Raw genomic sequence first — 20118 nt, 5'->3', positions numbered from 1 at the left:
CAAATTTCCGTTTTCGAAATTTTATAAAGGCTGTATTTACGAAACTGTTCGTTCAATGCCCCGGAAACTTCTTAATTGCAATGTACAACGTTTTTACGAAATCGTATCTAAGATTCACGATTTTTCTTCCATTTTTCAAAATCTGAAACGAAAATTTCAATACAATTAGAATATTCTTTAAGAATTCATGTGTACACAGAAAAATCAACGAATTCATTTCACACGACAAAGTAAAAAAAAAAAACATTCGATAAGAATTTGTTGAACAATGTTTCGTTTGAACAATTTATTGATCAGTTTTGGGCATTATTATTATTCAAATTTAATTCTCTTATCGTCTTTATTGTGGTGCATTTTGTTCCCAATTTTTATCTTATCATAAAGTATTCAATATCGTCGACGAGACTGAGTTTTAGTTGAGAATGTATGTACATCCTTAAAGTTGATGTGTCATTTGGTGAGATTGTCCAAAGTCAATCAGATTCTATTCAATGAGAACAAGTAGAGTCTGAAGTTTCCCAAATTACTTGACTTCGAGTCCATACTAACCGCCAGAATTTGATTCTACTTCTCTAATCGGGATACGAGCGGTATTCGTGCAAATGGGAGCCACCACTCAACCTAAATTAGGAGAAGTTGTGTAGGGTTGTTAAGCCCGTCTCAGCTACGTCGAGTGTCTCATCGAGACCTCGGAATATATTTCAAGTTATCTGCTTCAACCGGTAATTCTTTTTTTTCACCCATCCATTTCCATTATTACGTTCAAAAATTATACCAGAGTAAGGCGCCGAACGCAATTTCTTCCGTTCTATAATACGACCGTCCACCTTTTTCAAATTCGCTAAAGTAAATCTGAATATGGGCTAATCTAAAAACTTACAATCAATTTTTAAGTGGTCAAATTTCGATATGTTATAGTGCAAACTAAGATATCAGAATACTGAAATTTTTAGGCCTCCGGGCCTGAATGTTTTTGAGAAACACGTTGATCAATTTTCTCACATTTCTGCATTGAATCTTTGTCTTGAAATTCTTACCACTTCCTGTGAAAAGTGAGTAAAAAACAGCTACTCGATACGTTTTCTGTGCAGAATATTCTGATTTTGCCGTTCGTGAAAATATTTTTAGGTAGATTCGCAGGAACGGAAAAAAAAAAACAAACCAACAAACAAACCAACAAACGAACATAAAAAACTTATTTTATCCAGGTTTTCAATTCCATATATCTGCAGAGAATGAAATTAATAAATTGTTTCAATTTTTTTATTTTCAGCTGAAAACTAGAGACTTTGGAGTATATTCTGAAAGTTTCACAGTGGGATGAAACTGGGATCATAATTTAATCGGTGTAAATATCACACGGATATGGAATCTGTGAAGAAAATTTGAGATCCCTGGAATATGCATACCGATATAATTATGAACCTGTTTCCACTGATCAATTCCAAAAATCTCAAGAAATATTCCAAAATGTCGACATTAGATTGGGCCAAAAAAATTGACTATTTTTTTTTTTTTAATATATTGAGAATATCATTCAGTATGGCAAAAAAAAATTTCATGAAATTTTAAGCCCTTAATATTAACTTTAAGAGGTCTATCATCGCTATTTTTGATTTTTAGTAATAATTTGATGTTTTACGTCAGAACTGTCGAAATATTGAAGTGAAAAAATTTATGTTCACTTATCCCTTTATAAAATTAAATTCCCTACAAAAAAGGTCTGATTATAGATTTTTGTCAGACAAGCCGTTTCCGAGTAATTAAGCTTAATAAATTGATATAATTTCTCGAGAATTAATTCTCGATTAATTAATTCTCGATTAATTCTCGATTAATTCTCGATTAATTCTCGAGAAATTATATCAATTCATTAAGCTTGATTACTCGGAAACGGCGTGTCTGACAAAAATTTATAATCAGATCTTTTTTGTAGGGAATTTAATTTTATAAAGGGATAAGTGAACATAAATTTTTTCACTTCAATATTTCGACAGTTCTGACGTAAAACATCAAATTATTACTAAAAATCAAAAATAGCGATGATAGACCTCTTAAAGTTAATATTAAGGGCTTAAAATTTCATGAAATTTTTTTTTTGCCATACTGAATGATATTCTCAATATATTTTTCAAAAAAAAAAATAGTCAATTTTTTTGGCCCAGTCTAGTCGACATGGTAGAAAAATAATAATAATAATAACAATACAAACAATATGCGTTTTGGTTTTTCGCATACATGCGAAATCTCGTACATGTACGACACTCGAAATGTCAACAGAAAAAACGTTTGTCGGCAGTTTCTGAGGATCTGCTACAAAACAGTTTTTACATTCGAGAAAATCAGATTTTTCTATACAAAAATACAACATAAACACGGAAAAATTGCGGCGAGATAAAATTCTGACCGTAAAAAGCTGGCCGAAGGCGTAAAGTAAATTTAAAAACGAACGAGGTGCAAAAAAAGAAAACCTGCCACAGAATTCGAACTATCGAAAAAGGAAAAGCCTTTTTTCTTGCCAAACCAATGATGGATCGCGAGCCTGTTACCTAGCCCAAATCCCTTTTCGTTGGATAAACAATTTACCCTTGCTTTCAAGGGTCGCTTTTCCATGAGCTAAAACTTAGGAGAACCGCGTGATCCAGCCGGCAACAAATAATCTGCAACGGGAAACTCGGAAGTCACGCCATTAACCTCGACTCAACTAATTAGGGGACGCAATGTTGGGGCTGAACGAAATTTGTTACAAGTCCGACGAACGGACGACGCGATGAAGCGTTGACACTTGTGATGCAACGCCGCATTATCCGGTCGTTGTTACATCTTAACAATGAGTCATTCCACGTCGGGAATGACAAAAATGTCACCATGACTTCACAATCTCGTGATACTTGAAAATCAACCGCGCATGCGCGAGTTTTAACGGCTGTTCGTGCAGGCTGGCCATCCCGAGTTTCAGCTGTCAAACTGTATCTGGCGGCGATGTGGTTGATACGAATTTTCGAGGTTAGAATCTCCAATAATTGAGGTAGTGACTCGGAAAGGTTTGGGGAAGCATTTGTTGTTGGGTCGGGAAGTTGATTCTTCAAAGAACGGTCGGAACTTAATGCTTACGCTCTTTGAAAATTCAAACGTACCAATTTTGCGTACGTTGGCACGCCTGCATCGCAGACAAGAATATCGCTGCGGGAAGATTTCGCGGACCAATGAGATTGAATTATTCGGCGCATGCGCAGATGATTTTAACGGTTCAAGAGATTGTCCCGGTATATGCATGTCAGAAAATATCATGAATCGAGCCTCTAATGCCTCTTCCACAGAAAATAACTATGTCCATCGGTCCGATATAAGAAATGCAAGTATGGCGTGCGGAAAGTACATGTTTCAAAGAATCGTTCCTGAAAATTTGAGCGAATTCGGTTTTTCAACTTTTCCGGGATTCCACGCGAAAATATCGGATAACCAATGGCGGGATCGTGTTTCCAAAAAAATGTGCGATCGATTTCATATTTTTGATTTTTTTTAAGCTTATAACACGCGAAATACAACCAAAAAAAAACCACTTGTTTTTAATTAACACCCCGAAATTGGGCAAAAAACTTGAAAATTCGATTCCGAGCGCTAAGCGTGTCCCCAGAGGCTGAAAATTTGGGATTTACCGTTTTTCAGCAATCTGAATAACTGCGGAAATAACTCTCACAGCAATGCGAATTTCTTCAACTTTAGAGAATGTCTGCTACTATGATTTTTAATTTCAAACCTGAAATAATCGCTGTGAAATGTTCTCGTTTATATTCATGTTGAGCCACCGTCAATTCTGCCAAGGCGAAAGATCTCAATTATCAGAGCCCCGAAAATAGTCACGAGGCACAAGGGACGATAATATATTGCGTTATATATAAAACCTTTAATCCGCTAAGAGGATGCTGTATAAAATAAAAGTTATTATCATTTTTATCTGACCAGCCATTAATCATATCTACTGTTTCCATTCCGTACCGATGAAAAAATTTTGTATGGACTTATTTTTGATTTATCTGGAACGAGAGTTCAAAAGGAAGTACAACGAGGCTCAAAACTTTCGACATAAAATTTCTTCGTTTGTTTAATTTTGCTAAAGAAATCGCGTATGATACGGAAGATGATATATTTTCATACAAGGTTGAGTCTCGTACAAGTTGAACGCTGAGTTCGTGTAGGAAAGGCTTGTTCATTTGTTTGTAGTTTCTAAATTAGTTCTAAGTTAATTTAGAGTTATTTGTAAATGTTTGATTGGCAGAAAATAAGTTCAAGTTTGATAAACGACGCTCTTTTCGCGGAATTGTTGTGAAAAGAGAGGAGAAGGCATTCGGTAAAATATGTTGTAGAAATTGAGAAGTTTTGTGAATAATAAATAAAGTTATTTACGAATTTCATATCGCTGGTATCATCAAGTGCACTGGGAAAGTTTATTTGAATTCATTGTTCAATTTAAGTCGTTCCACCTCTGTTTTAAAAGTTCATCAAAGAGATTCTGGCAGCTTTAGTTTATCTAGAAGGAAAAGTCTTCCAGAGAACTAAAGACCAGGATTTAACCAGCTGGAGATTTCAGAAATTCAGAAAACTAAAAAGGAAACATCGTAAACAAATCATCGATTTATCTTACGATAAATTAACAAGACTTCTCGTAACGAAACAAATAAATAAATAGTCGTAATAAAATAAAGTGAGAGCTAAAAATTCGGGAGACAACATCTTCCATCGCAAGTTCCCGCATCGTCCAGGAAATGAGCACCGACTTTACGAAGCTAAACGTAAAACTAACGAGAAAATTATAGGAAGATAAATTTACCTTTTCACGTATAATACGACCCGTTATTCCGCGCTGTTTCTGCGATTGGAAAAATCTTTCCTCAACGTCAGCCGAGCTTCGCAGACCGATTAATCGAAAGTTTTTTAGCCCGATGTTAAATGGATGAATCCTGAGATTCGACCCGATTTAAATTTACTTCAAGTTTATCTATCAAGTGCTGTTTTTATTTTATTTTCTTTAATCTATTTTCAACGTGGTTCGGAGCTTATAATCGATGAAAATCGGGGCGTCGAGTGCCGGGCAAATAGGCGGCGGATTAAATTGCCTCGAGAGCTATTCGAATGCAAACGATTGGTCCAAAAGCCGCTTCGATCGGATTTACGAACCATTGATTCTGAGGCAATGGAGATTTGTCTGGAATTCTAATACATTCAAAAGCTGCAGATATGTCGCCACGTGGCATTTGCCTATATGAAAACATCACACTTCCAGTATTCGAACATTTCTTATTTTTAACCATTTTTTTACAGTGTGGACGTAATTGTTATCTATCTTCCATTTTCTTCACTGCACCGGAAAGGTGTTATTCAATACTCGTTCAGACACAAGACGATTTTGGTGTTCACTCCAGTAACCCGCGGATGTAAATGTAATAAACTTATATTGTCGCCCTCAACCTTTTTCCCTGTTCAAAGAAAGCTCATAACTTCGCGACTTAGAATATTCCGGTCTATATTTTACCGCCAGAATTTCGCTAAGAACGCCAAATACTTGTAAATAAACGAGTACATGGACGACTGAGAGGTTTTTGGTCCAAAATTAGAGCAGCGATGTACTTTCATAGTAATCTATTATATTCTAATATCGTATCGCGACAGCCGTAGTCAATAAAATATTTCTTTCGTTTTGAGTTCGAAAAATTGAAGTCATTGCTCAATGCGCGGCAAGTGTGGAAACGAAACATGCACGGAGAAAAATTTCATTTGTTACAGTAACTAGAAAAATTCAGTAAAACGGGTATCGTTAAAAAAAAAACTGTTTGAATATCGTTGAAATTACGAAAATCGACTTACGCGTAAACATTTTGCGCTATCGTCGATCCTTTTTTGGTAATTGCAACGCAAAATCAGTTTCTGAGGTTTACTCTACTTTTTTAGTTAAACAAGGCTTTAACGTCAATTTATCGTTGCGCGAGCATTAAATTTGCGCAACAGTTGCAAGAAAATCTAGTAACAGTGATCGTAATGAGAAAGAATAGTAACGGATACTAGACTTTCCGGCAACAGCTACAAAACCAATTTTCATTTTCTACCTAGAACTATATTTTTCGATTGTGTTAAAAAATAAAAATAGTTATGGACTGAGCGGCGACCGGAACTAAAAATTTCTCTCAGTGTACGAATATGTATTATTATATGGATTCGTGGATTTGAAGCACGGGGAAAAGGCGTGAATAAAATTAAGAAATTGTTATAAATTACTTTGCGATGGATTCGTGAGCTAAGAAAGCAAACACCAGCTGCTCGCATTCGCGTTTCGCAAACCCAGGCGTGCGATCGATCACTTGAGTAATTTTCAGGGAAGATGACAACGAAACCCTACCTGATACATTATCTTGTAATTTTTCACCGTAATGAAATTTCGTTTCACAGGTCAAATTCATGAGCCTCCAGGGGAAAAAAATTTACAGACGACGTTTTTTTCCTCGACTTGTTCTTTCGTCGCGATGGTGATCAAAACTTTTTACACTTTTTACGACAGTAATTACACTTTCTCGATTCAAGCGTCCGGTACATCCGGTGCAGTATTAAAACTTGCCAGTCTGTCGCGTCGCAGAAGTAAAAACTCGATAAAAACGAAAACAAGGTGTAAATAAACGTCAAACTGTTAGAAATGTTGGGATAAAGTCTCGTCGGTATGAAATTATCCTGCGATATCTTCATTGCTGGGGAAAAAATCAATCCAATCGAATCGAACTAATGATTTTGACCAACGGTGAAATTTTCTAGGAGATAATTGAGGAGTCGAAGATAATCGTAGATCGGTGAAACATCGTATCTATTCGATGACATTGCACGGAGAGACAAAATCTGAGAAAAATTACCCTGCTGTCTATAATCGTGATGTAAAAGGCACCTAATGCATTTTTTATTCATGCATGTTAGAAAAATTATAGGTTTTTATGAAAAAAATTACTACCTTGCTTGGAAACTGTGTGTTTCGGCAGCACAAAATTTAAAATGTAACGACGAATTTTTCTGACGCAGCACGGTAAAAACTACATTAGATGTCTTTTACACCACGATCATAGTAACAGCAGGGTAATTTGTCTCAGATTTTTCTCTCCGTGTGGAATCACAATTTGTCCTGATCGGCCAACCGTCGATTACTACACTTGGAATAATTTCATTTGTTGTAGTAACTGGAAAAATTCAATAAACAGGTATCGTTAAAAAAACTGTTCGAATATCGTTGAAATTACGAAAAACGAGGTACGCGTAAACATTTTGCGCTATCGTCGATCCTTTTTTGTTAATTGCAACGCAAAATCAGTTAGATCGGTTTGCTCTACTTTTTTAATTAAACAAGGCTTTAACGTCAATTTATCGTTGAACAAGCATTAAATTTTCGCAACAGTTGCAAGAAAATATAGCAACAGCGATCGTAACGAGAAAGAATAGTAACGGATACTAGACTTTCCGGTAACAGCTGGAAAACTAATTTTCATTTTCTATCTAGAACTGTATTTTTCGAGCGTGGTAAAAAATGAAAATAATCAAGGACCGAGCGGTAACCGGAACTAAAAATTTCTCTTAGTGTATTCCCTAATTAGCGATGTTGATCAGAGCTCAGGCAATACTGACAGGCAGTCTATACCAGCTGCGGGGTCCGCACCCCCAAAATCCGGGCTTCGATAATACAGCTGCCACTTGAGGCCGGCGCCGTTTATCGTTATTGGCAAAGGTCGGTGCCGAGGCGATATTGTCTCCGTAAGCTGGATTGGCAGCGATTAGAGAGGCACTAAACTTCACTGAGCAAGCCGTGTTGTTTTAGTTTAAAGTCGACTTTTCGCGCAGCGAATCGCAGACCCTTTTTACCTCGCTTTTTACCCAAGTGAATATCGCCATTTTTCACGGGTGAGCTGAAATTAATTCGGCGGTGCCGTTCAAACATTTTTTGCTTTATGCTGAAGATTCAATCTCTCCGCAGGATCGGTCAAATACGCGGTTTATGATCTGATAACATCGGGCCAAATGAATTGATATTCAATTCGGTGAGCGTCAAGAGTTCGACGAAAAGTTGATGGTCGGGGCGGGGTTGAAAATCCGAATTTGAAAAGTTCCGGAAACGCCAGATTCCGACTTTTTTTTATCGCGAAATTTAAAGTTAATAAATCAAACTTTGACGAAGTATCAAAGTTCCAAAATGGCGTAACTCCGACAACGTTCCAAAAGTGCAAAAATGAGAACATTTAGAAATCTGAAACATCGAAATTCCGATAATCGAAGATTTTCAGTTCAGTGAATTTCTGGATTGGTGAAATTTCGCCACGTTGATCTGTTTTTGTTTTGGATTTTCGATATTTTTACGTTCGGAATCCTGGTCATTCTGATATTTTGCACCCACTCGTTGAGTTAACTACGTTCTGGGAGTATATTTTAATTTTCGAAAATTTAACTCTATCGAAACTTTATTTTTCCGGCATTTTGCTCTATGTCAAAACTTTACTTTTCGGAACTCTGCTCTGTAAAAGTTTGAGTTCTTTGCTTCAAGTTTCGTCGTCAAATAATTCGTAATTAGGCGCTTTGGGAACTTGTCATATTTGGAACTTCAACATCGCCCCAGATAGTCAACGATTCAATTTCAACCGTTTGATTATATTAGTCAATTATTAAAACAAAAGGGTCTCATTGGTAACGTTACCAGCTATAAATGGAAAAATTCGAACGGCAGATAGATTGCCGAAGCTGAAAATTGTTTTTCGTGATTTCAACATTAGAGTGGAAGGATCACGGCATTGAGCGACTTGAAAAATATAACTTGTTAAATATGAGTTTATGTATATTTTGAAATAGCGTTAAAATCTTCTTGATTGTTGCGAACACTCGGCGAGTTTTTAAATAACAAAATCCGATTGCCATAACATTATACTGATGGGTTATGGAGATGCGATAGTTTATTTATTTCTTTAACTAGCATTGATTAAGCTTCCGTCAAATATGTTTTCTCAATTTAGTCGGTTTAGAAGGAAACTTCAATCCGATCGCATAAGAAGACGACTGCAATCAAAGAACAAACAATTTTGTGTCGAGAGGGTTTATTGAAGTCGTAGATATTGGTGAGAGATGATTCTTTGCTAAAAAAAATATTAACATCAAGTGGGCGCAATGCTATAAAATATTTGTCAAAATTACAGAAAATTTACGAAACGTGTTCGAACGTTACGAAACTGTTATAGTAAAAGCTTCTCCAAGTACGATGAGAGTTTAAAATTTGATCTAAATATCTGTTCGTGAATGAGTTTTACATGATTTATAACATTTAAACAGAATTTTGACATCATCTTCATCACCACGGGTAAAAGTTGTGAAAACTTTCTTATTCCATGTACGATAAATGCAAATGAACATCATTGTCGTAGAAATTGTGGTTTTCCTTTCTTCGGAGTGCATAAAAAGTATAATCGAGTAAAAAGTTGATAACTGTTTCATTTCTATTTTTCTCTTTTTCTTTCCGTCTGCGTCAAAGTCGAACGATAAATTTTCTATGGCTTTGAAACGATCCGGCACGTATTTCTGCCATAGAAAAGATATTGAATAAGAATGAAAGTTTACTTTTCTCTCTTCGGCACCGACGCGTTGACGGCAAAAAATTTACACCAATTTATTGTCCGACTATGCATATCTATACGCACACTATTGGTTAAATACACAACCAGCCGACCGAAGAACTGTGCGGGTTAAAAAGTTCTGGGAAAAAGATTCTCGCCCTTTTTAACGCTTCCTTTCCTTTTTATGCACAGTAGGCTGCGAAGGCGTGCAGCGCCAGGGTTCGATAATGCCATGAAAACCTTGAAGTGAATACATTTGAAAGGTAGGTGCTGATTTGAATAATCGACGCATCGAGCATTCGTGAAAATTTCACTTCGACATCGTTAATACAACTTTTGTACAATCTTGAAGAAATATTCCAAACCCTCTGTACGGAGAAAAAGAATTATTTGAGTCAAGTGATACTCGTGTGATTCAATTAAATGGAGCGAAGACAATACTTAATACAACAAAATACTTTTTTTCAACGAAATACTTGTGACAACGCTTAATGTAGAACTGAATCATCGTGCTGACTATCAATTTATTCAAGATAACACGGCTCGAGTTACTTGCAATAATGTGAATTTTGTATCGAGAAAATGAGTGATTGGAATGATTAAAAATTTTATTGAACGTATGGTAATCGTTTTGTTTCAAAAATACTAAATTTTAGTATGGAAACAAATTGAGCTCGTCTTAATACACGTTTTGTTGAGTCGAGAGTTCAACGGTTGAAACACGTAATAAAATTTCTTGTTACAAAAATCTTTTGCAATGACTGAACATCAGAGTTATTCAAACGCATCAAACGTATTCTTTAAATCATACAATTTGTAATTCTGCTGGCTCAAAATTTTGCGAAATTTATCCAACATTTAATGGGTCAAACCCGAAGACTTATCGCTGTACGCGTCAAAGTATAAATTGAACGTATGTCAATAGTTTTTGTTTATTTGTAGTCAGCGTCAATTTCGATTAACCGAAACTTGGTATTACGCTTTCTCTGTTTGTAATACGTCTGATGACAAATTTAATCTCACGTTATCCGTATCTGATTTCCTAGCCGATTACCCGGTTTTATAAATATCTCTGAAGCTACTTCCGTGGCGAGAAATTTCACGGCTTAGTGTTCGTTTATAGTACAGGTATACCGATGTTTACGATGAATCATATATTCTCTACTTGTTTCAAAGCGTGTGGTGTTTCTTTTATCTCGTAAAGAAATTAGTGCAACTGATTCAACCAGTTACGCCGAACAAGCTACGGTTGGATCAACAGAGTATGGCATTCCATCGATGTAAGTCTTTAGTTGTCTAGATTCGTCTACTTATTTCATTTGAAGTACCTAGTTGTTTCTGTCAAGAAACATTCAACTTCGAGGAACGATACGTAAACTTGAAATGAAATGACATTTAGTTGACTGAATTTTGGAAACACATCGAAAGGTTCATTCGAAACGATACTTCGTTCGATCGCGACAAAAAAGGGTTTTGCTGAATCAAGGAATTCGCCTGACTAAATCGTTTTGAGAAACTAACGAAATCGAAATTGTTAAATCGAAGTCATCGTATTTGGGACAAATGAAAGATACTAGATTGAAATGAATGAACTCCAACAAAATCTATAATGTTGGTTCAAGAATTTCTTTACCTACGTTTCAATTCCTGCGGCTACTCATATTATATATGAAAAGACAAAAAAGTATGAAATTGAATTTTTTACGTGAAATTTCGGTAGTTTTCAAAAAACAGAAAAACGCGCTCAAAGTTTCTTAGTAAAAATCTGCCGCGTTCGTAAAAACTATTCATCCTATTTATAGATTACACGCCGAGAAAGTTTTACTTCATAAAAGAAAACAAATACGAGAAGCGAAGCAGATGCTTCGGTGCGTTGAAATTTTGAAGAGGTATATTTTTCGATAGGTTTAATTTTTGTCCTACCCGAGAATAAGCAAGGGGATGATATTTTCGCAAATGAATTTAAAGAAGAAGAAAAAAAAGTCACGAATCCCGGTGTCGTGGCATAAATTTTTTGAGACATGACTTAATTGTGAGATAAATTTCAATTTTGTTTATACGACGCATTGTCTTTGTCATCTTTTTAATCCCATGCCCCACTATTCTTCATAAGCTGAAAGGGAGAAAATTATAAGAGGACGACCTAATTTGCTGGCGAGGAAGAGAGAAACTTTTATCCACGTCAGATTATATTTTTGTTCTTTTTTCTGGCAGATGCTGTGAGTTGGAAATAAAAACAACCGTCGTACACAACACACTTCAGCTCACGTAATTTCATGCTCACCCAGAAAAGGTAAGGAAAAAAGAAGCAAAGAGTAAAGCAAACGAAGGAAGACTGCGAACATCGCCGTAAGATGCTGAGAATATTCTCAAGATCAAAGCTTACCGGCTTTAAATTCTGACGTTTCTATCAATATTCATTTCATCCGGGATGAAAACTGTTTAGGAAAATAAATTAATAAAATTTTGAAATTAACTGCTGGAATAGAAAAACGCGAAGCTGATGTAAAATAACACGAAACAAATTTCCACCGACGATGCGGAGGCGACGATATTTCTGCTGTAATGTATGCAGCTTGATGTTTTCCTGAGAAAAGTTGTTGACGGTTATGCAATGTGTATGTATAATTATCTACCTGTAATAAAACCAACGCGCATTCTAGGCATGAACGAATTGCAATTTAACTGTAAACTTCGATAAAAGGTGCGGATGTGTTGGAAATTGAATCCAAAGCATTGCGTGGAATTTTTGCTAACGATATGTAATACGGTAAAAAAAAAACGATGAACCGATTATGTGTAAAATTTCACTACAATGAAAGCGACATTCTTTTGTTCTTGTACTTTAAAAAAAATAATTTTGTGCTTTTGTGATTTCTTTTTTTCCAATTTCTGACAAATTCTCGCAGTGAAATACAAATTTCGACAATAACGTGTCGTTTTTTTTTGTTTTATTTTTTTTTTGTTCGTGTAAGAATTACAAATACTTTAGTTCGTGAATTTGTCGGACAGAATTGGATGAATGAAAAAATTATGAAAAAAATCTAAAATTATACTTTTATCTATATACTGAGAAAAATTTCATTTGTTACAGTAAGTGGAAAAATTACGTAAAACAGATGTCGTTAAAAAAAAAAAACTGTTTGAATATTGTTGGGATTACGAAAAACGAGGTACGCGTAACCATTTTGCGCTATCGTCGATTCTTTTTTGGTAATTTTAACGCGAAATCAGTTTGTTCGGATTACTCTACTTTTTTAATTAAAAAAAAAATAAGGCTTTAACATCAATTTATCGTTGTACAAGCATTAAATTTTCGCAACGGTTGCAATAAAATCTAGCAACAGCGATCGTAATGAGAAAGAACAGTAACGGATATTAGAATTTCCGGTAACAGCTAGAAAATTAATTATCATTTTCTACCTAGAACTATATATTTTCCGATTGTGGTAAAAAATGAAAATAGTTACCGGAATAAAAAATTTCTCTCAGTGTAGAATTTACGATAAAGGGGAATGAAATCGTGGGCGATGGCCGTTGAAACACTCCATATATGTAGAACACCTATACATATAACACCCACTTGACATCCCTCCCTGAAGAGTTAGCGAACGTTACGGGTATGCGAGACTTGCCCGACATAACTTGAAACTTTATTGCGAAAGTTGTATCCCCGGCGGAAGTGCAACTACAGTAACAATTTCGAGAACTACCTCGTTTCACTGCCTCCAGGTACGTTGCTCGTGTAAGCAATAAAATCAGAGACGAATCGCGAGCTTTTATACTCCAGTTTTTGAACGGGTAGCAAAGTTGTAATGAGGAAAATCAGCAGGAAGAAAATAGAGCAAGAGTACATGCCTGGATGCAATTAGTCGAACTTGATAAATTAATGCATAAAATTCAACTCGGTGTACTCAATGAGGTTCCACACCTTCTCTGAAAATGTTGCTAAGGTCAGAAAAAAAAAAAAAAAACAAACTCTAGTTGATTAGTTTTAATAACAAGGAGTTGATTTTAAACTGTCGTAAATTTTATGGAGTCCGTTTCCGAGTCTGAGAAACTCCTCTTCCATTTATAAGAGTAAAAATAGTGCTTTCAAAGTTTCATAATTTCACAAACATGGGTCACGATTTTTTTGAAATTTTACAGTGATTCTATGATACTCGTGATAGTTGCTGGATTATTATTTCTTTTTTTGTTATTTAAGAAATCCATCACTATTTACGGAGAAACGAAAACGCGAGGGGGAAATAACTCGTTGAATTGACGTATCGGTAGCTTTGTGATTCAATTATAATTCAGCTGTAATAAAAAAAGAATTAAGTGAATTAGCAAAACATCAATTGAAATAATTAGAATTACCTGAGAAATAACTGGTCGAAAGAAAATTAATTGAAATTGATTTGAATTAGTGTTTGAATTTGTGCAAGAATTAGCTCGTCGCAAAGAAGAGAAATTAACTTCTATTAAAAGCTTTAATTTAAATCAACAGGAAATAAGAAAGAATAAATTTGAAATTTTTTAAAACTCACTTGAATTGCAGTGAATTTAAATAAATTGTATTGAATTAAAAGAAAGTAAATCTGAATTAATAAACTTAATTTGAATTGAAAAGTTAAGTGGAAGTTATACGAATTGATTTGAATTAATTCAACTGAAAAAATCAGCGTGTCACTCAAATCTCAAGTTATTTTCCACTTGTGAAAAAGTGTGTTGAACTTACGTCACACGATTCAGCATCCATTCGTTTCAAACTTGCAAATATCCATAACTTCGTAGTCTTTGCCGAATCGCCGTAAGAACAAACACGCGCGTAAAATAATTTCTACACGCGTGATTTGGCGATCGTCCGAAAACATCTCGAATGAAACCGAGATAAAAGCGATCGTCTTTCGAGTTTCTTTTTTGCAAAGTAAAGCTTATGCGAGTGCCCCGTCTTCTTCAGGGTGCAAATGGATTTCGTAGACGACGTTGACTGTCGTTTGGACTCTTGTTCAGAATGGTTTGACGGTAGGTGCTTGGATTTTTTTTATAAACTTGACAGTCTGTCGCGTTCATTTCGTTCGCCGTCCGTCGTAGAGACAAGCTTTGTGTGCACCATGTGACTCGTTTGAGAAACAAACGACGTCGGCTGAAGCGAGCTCTTAAGGTCACGCGGTGCTCCTACCTTTACCGACCGAGCAAACTCACTCTTTCTCTGCCTACATTGAATGAAAAAACTAACGTAAAGGGTTTAAATTTCGACAGTGCATCGCTCTTTGCGCAAAGTATCTCATCTAAGCACTCTTTGGTCCCTGAAATGCGGGAAATGTAGGAACAGTAACACGTGTCGAAAAACCACTCGTTTTTTTGACTATTTTCGAGATACCAGTAACTTTCCGGAAATTTATCCCCTTTTCGTTCGTTTGTTTATTTAATATAGGAAAACAAAGGTGACTATGCTCGGTCGGTAAGGGTAGGAGTACTACATGACCTTAAGGTTATTCGGACGTTAGAGAAATGTAAAGATGAAAAGGTGAATTTTTGATGTGTTATTAATCGCTAATAAATACGTAAGAAATAATTATTTTGAGAAAGATCTAACGTGTAGTTTTTGTGTAGTTAATTATTAAAAACTGGATACTTAACACGTAGTCAATAGGCAATCTCGTGCAAAACGCACATTTTCCAAAAAACCTTTGCTGCTGAAATTTGGGAACTATTGTTTTTTTTCTTTTGCAAATACATATCACAAGGAATAGCGGTAAATTTCAAAATATTTTATTCTTTCATGAAAAACTGATTAAAAAATGAAAGGGTCGCCGTCACCGTTTCTTCCACAATTCTTAGAACGTGAATATTACCGTATTGTTTTTGACTCGGGAGATAATTTTGACTACAGCACAAGATTACTTTCCCATCGTTTTACCTCACAATCATTAGCCTCTAACGGGCTACTATTAGTCAGATGGTTTGAATAAAAATGGGTGTAATCAGAATACAGCGTGTTACAAAAACTTGATTCAAACTTGCTGTAATCATTGTTTTGATGTATAAAAATTAAAAAAAAAAAAAAAAAGAAAAAACAACTCGTAATTTTCATACTCGTTACAATTTGAATCGAATTTGTTTACCCCGCGATTAAAAGATACTGAAGTGGTAAGTGAAAATTTCTTGCAACCTTGTACGAAATGTTCAACTTTCATCCCGAAATCCCCGATTTTGATGGAGACATTTTCAGAGACCCTTTAAATCACGGTTATGGGTTGTGGTCGCGGCGAAATGACGCTGAATCGACTGAAGTGAGGCGTGAATGGTCTACGGATCAATTCTCATACCCGTTAACTTCCCAGTGTTTCCTTGAGCTATTTGGGAGGAAAATACCCCGCTACCACGACGTCTACAAAGGGAAGGGTTAGTCGGTTCCTCGGTTTTCGGCTCAGGAATGCGAGAAGCCCTTAAGGACGTTCCCACCTAGCAGTGGTCCTCAACTTCTAAAATAGTCCCCCTATGTAAACTATACTATGATGCAATAACAAAAAGTTGAGGTGCAGTGTACATTTTCAGTGGCGCGAACGTGCGCAGAAGTCCAAAAATATACCCATTGCGTCGTTTCTCAGATCTGGCAACATTGTATTCTCTTTCTGTATATTATTATTATATCTGAGACGTGTGCTACAGAGTTTTAATGTTTTGAGGTTACTTTTATTTTGGAGTTAAAAAATAATTTATTTATAATGACTTCACGTTTGAAGAATGGGAGGTTTGTGAAAAAAAAAGTAGGCGATAGAGTAGCTAAAGCTCTAACAGCTATGTCAGAAGCTAAAAAAACAAAAATTCTCGAAACACTGCATGAAACTACTCAATGTAAAATTCCAGATGGGAATTGTATAGTTGCATTGGAAAAATTAGCTAAAAACCTCAAATGCACCAGCTGCAGCAGTCTTTTAGACATGGAAAAAATGTACGGCTATAACAGAGAAGGACTTCACGTAAAGTTTAAGATAAAATGTGATACTTGTGGCAGATATAATAATGTTAATACCGCAGAGTCCACCAATGGTGTTTCTGATGTCAATATGTCCGTGGTTTTAGGTAAGTGAATTCGCAATATTCTATTTATGTGTAAAAGTAAAAAACTTGAATTGACATAATTAATAGCTTTACAATTATTTTATAAGAAATTTATGATATTTACTATTTGAATGTTTCAGGGGCTATTCATGCCGGTGTTGGAAATACTGGCTTAAATAAAATTCTTGCTTGTGCCAATTTACCTCGAGTAATAGACAAAATTTATAAAAAGTACGAAGTTGTAGTTGGTCAAGCAATAGAATTAGAAGCTAAAGAAAGTTGCAAGCGAGCTGCTTCTGAGGAAAAAGAATTGGTGATAAAAAATGTCAAAAAGCTGTGTGACACATTGTAAGCATCCATTCTAATTCATTTGAACTGTTCAATGGACTGATGCTGATCATCATAATAATTATAAATCATTTTCTCAACACTGATTTTTATAAAATTGTAATATAATTTATTGAAAAATTGTAAAATTATATTTTCTACGAATGAATTATTTGTAATATAATATTAAGCAGAAGTAGTTATTATTTTGTTTCAATTTATATCTTAGGATTTGAATATTATACATAAACTGGTGATTTATAATTATTATGCTATCAGTAAATGTATAATATACAACAACATTTATTTTTACACAAAATAAAGGAGAGACTTTATCTTGTTGTAATTATTTACAATATTTCGATCAAGAATTGAATTAAATATTCAATAAGTTGACAAGCACTAATCTACATTATATACTTGTATTTTTTACAAAAAATGTATTGCTATTAATTTCACGGCATTGAATTGTCTGCATAAAATAAAAAAAAAAATAATTGTAAATCTGGTTTAATTTTTTTATTTTAACTATTTTTATTTATTATTTCAGACCAGTGGAGATTGCCCAAGATATTTTCCCGCAGTTAGATGTCCTTACGCTTTCCTCCAATGATAATCAAAATTTATTTGATAATACACTAGGTGAAATAATAAATATCATTGTGTCATTTGATATGGGCTGGTCTAAACGCGGTAACGGGCGTAGCTATGATAGTTTGAACGGTTATAGCACTATCATCGGTTTCTTGTCAGGAAAAATTCTAGACTACGCAACTAGAAATAGAAAATGTAAGAAATGTGATATGGGGCATAAAAAAGATGATCATGATTGTAGATTGAACTTCTGCGGAAGTGCTAAGGCAATGGAAGCTGATGCAGGAGTTCAACTTGTTAATCACAGCAACATCTTAAAGGAAGCAGGACTACAAGTACGTGTTATTGTAGGAGATGAAGACAGCTCAATGATTGCAGCAGTAAGAGCAGATAACCCAGGTCAAAAGTATCATAAATTAGCCGACAAAAATCATTTAACCAAAAATTTTGGAAAAGAGTTATATAAATTACGCGATAAGTTTAGAGAGTTAAATAAAACAAATGTTATTCCTCATTTAAAAAAGTGTTTTTCGTACGCTGTTGCACAAAATAAGGGCAATTCCGAAAACTTAGCTAGAAATTTGAGACAAATACCGGATCATATTTTTAGCAGACATGAAAACTGTGGAAAGTGGTGTAACCCAAGTAAAAATCATGCTCTAAACCTATCTGATGAAACCTTGTATGAAGAATTATTACATTTGTTCGATAAATACGCACAAAACTCTCATAAATTTTCTATTGCCGCTTCAAGTCAGGGCAATGAAAGTTTTAACAATATTATAGCAAACAAAGCACACAAAAACAAGTGTTTAAGTACTAGCTTTTCTTGTGATATTAGGGTAGCTGACGCCGTCTGCGCTAAAAATGACGGTGAACGAAGTATTATAAATATTAAGCAAAGACTGAATATTCCTGCTGGATCTCACACAGTCAATTATGTTAAACGAAGTGAAATGAAACGAGAAAAACGATTGGCAATGAGTAAGTCTAAAGCAAAAAAATTAAGACGTATAGAATTAAAACAGAAACGAGAACTTTTACGTAAAAATACCGAAAGACATGAAGGTATAACTTATAAGAGTAATTGTGGAATGGATAAAATAAACAATTACGTGCGTAAACACTGTGATGATAATAATAATATTGCATTAGATGATGAAACAAAAATTGTTTACTTTGATTTAGAAACAACTGGATTCGCCTCAGATGCTCATATTATACAAATTGCAGCGATCTGTGATTGTAAAATTTTTAATATCTATGTACACACGAAGACCGAAATTTCATCGTCAGCCACTACAGTTACTAAACTTCATCATAAATATGGAGACTTATTCTACGGAGACAAACAAGTCGTAACACTCAAAATTTCTGATGCTTTAGAATCTTTTCAACAATTTTTAATTAGCTTATCCGATGGACAACAGAAATGTTTATTAGTTGCACATAATGCTCGCTTTGACGTACCACGACTCTTACGAGCTATTATGAATGTTAAAGTCGAACTTTTAGATTTAATTGTTGGTTTTGCTGACACTTTATCATTGTTCAGAAAGTCTTTGGTTGATAGGAAAGGACCGGGTCAATTTAAATTAGAGAGTTTAAGTAACGACTTCTTACACCCTGATAATGATCAGGAATCTTTTCATGACGCTGCGTATGACGTTGTGGTACTTCAAGACTTAATTAATACATTAAACCTGCGAAGTGGTGTATTAAAGGCATGCAAAAACAGTAATATTTATTTGGAAGAGTTATCCAACTCAGATAAAACTAAAGTAAACTTAAAAATGTTAGTCGAATTAAGAAATATTATTTCAGTTAATATGTGTAAAAAATTGGCTTCAAATGACATTTCTTGTGATAATTTGAGGGAAATCTATAGAGTAGGTGGAGAAAATGCTATTGTGCAATTGTTTAGCGAAAAATTAGATAATAACAAAGTGCGAATAACTAAAAATAAAAAAATTTTAACGGCAGTTTTAGACTTCCTAAAAAATGAAAATTCGCCAAAGATTAAGAATTTAAAATCACCAAAAAAGAAAATTAAAAAAATACCTATGTCTAAAAAATAATATATTTCTAAAATGTTTTATTTTGTGTTACTTGATAAAATTATAGTTTTTATGAAAATTATATGATTGATTATATTTTTGAATCTATAATTGTTGATGATGTTAACATAACGAGTATTAATGTTGAAAAATAATTTATAATAAATACTTAATATACTTAAAAAATTGCATTTTTCTTTACAACAGCCTACAGTTAACCTATCTGTGAGCGGTTCACATTTATTTACAACTACTACGCCTATACGGTATTTTGAACTTTCCGCCCAACGCAACGTTGCCAAGTCGCTATTTCTCACTGATCAAGTAATGAAAAAAAAGTGAAAAGTAGCTCACTTTTAACATTTTTTATAATTAAATGAATACCGCTTCTTTGTGTTATTTTTTGAGAAACATGTTTATTATATGTTCAATTAGTGATTTTCAGTTTTTCATAGAAATTCCAA

The 20118-nt window shown here is 34.6% G+C and overlaps 2 protein-coding genes across 2 annotated transcripts in view; one reads left to right on the top strand and one right to left on the bottom strand.

The window, feature by feature from the left end:
• LOC107226692 (protein abrupt) overlaps window positions 1–20118 on the bottom strand; it is a 164805-nt gene that overhangs the window by 59417 nt on the left and 85270 nt on the right. The window lies entirely within an intron of this gene.
• LOC124294811 lies at window positions 16164–17149 on the top strand. Its single transcript, XM_046742046.1, has 2 exons — window positions 16164–16697; window positions 16817–17149. Exons 1-2 carry the CDS (start codon window positions 16340–16342, stop codon window positions 17026–17028), a joined length of 570 nt encoding a protein of 189 aa, XP_046598002.1. The 5' UTR covers window positions 16164–16339; the 3' UTR covers window positions 17029–17149.

The sequence above is a fragment of the Neodiprion lecontei genome, chromosome 5 (assembly GCF_021901455.1).
Source record: "Neodiprion lecontei isolate iyNeoLeco1 chromosome 5, iyNeoLeco1.1, whole genome shotgun sequence".
NCBI lineage: Eukaryota > Metazoa > Arthropoda > Insecta > Hymenoptera > Diprionidae > Neodiprion > Neodiprion lecontei.
The sequence above is the reverse complement of the archived record's forward strand: the minus strand, read 5'-3'. Positions and strand labels throughout refer to the sequence as shown.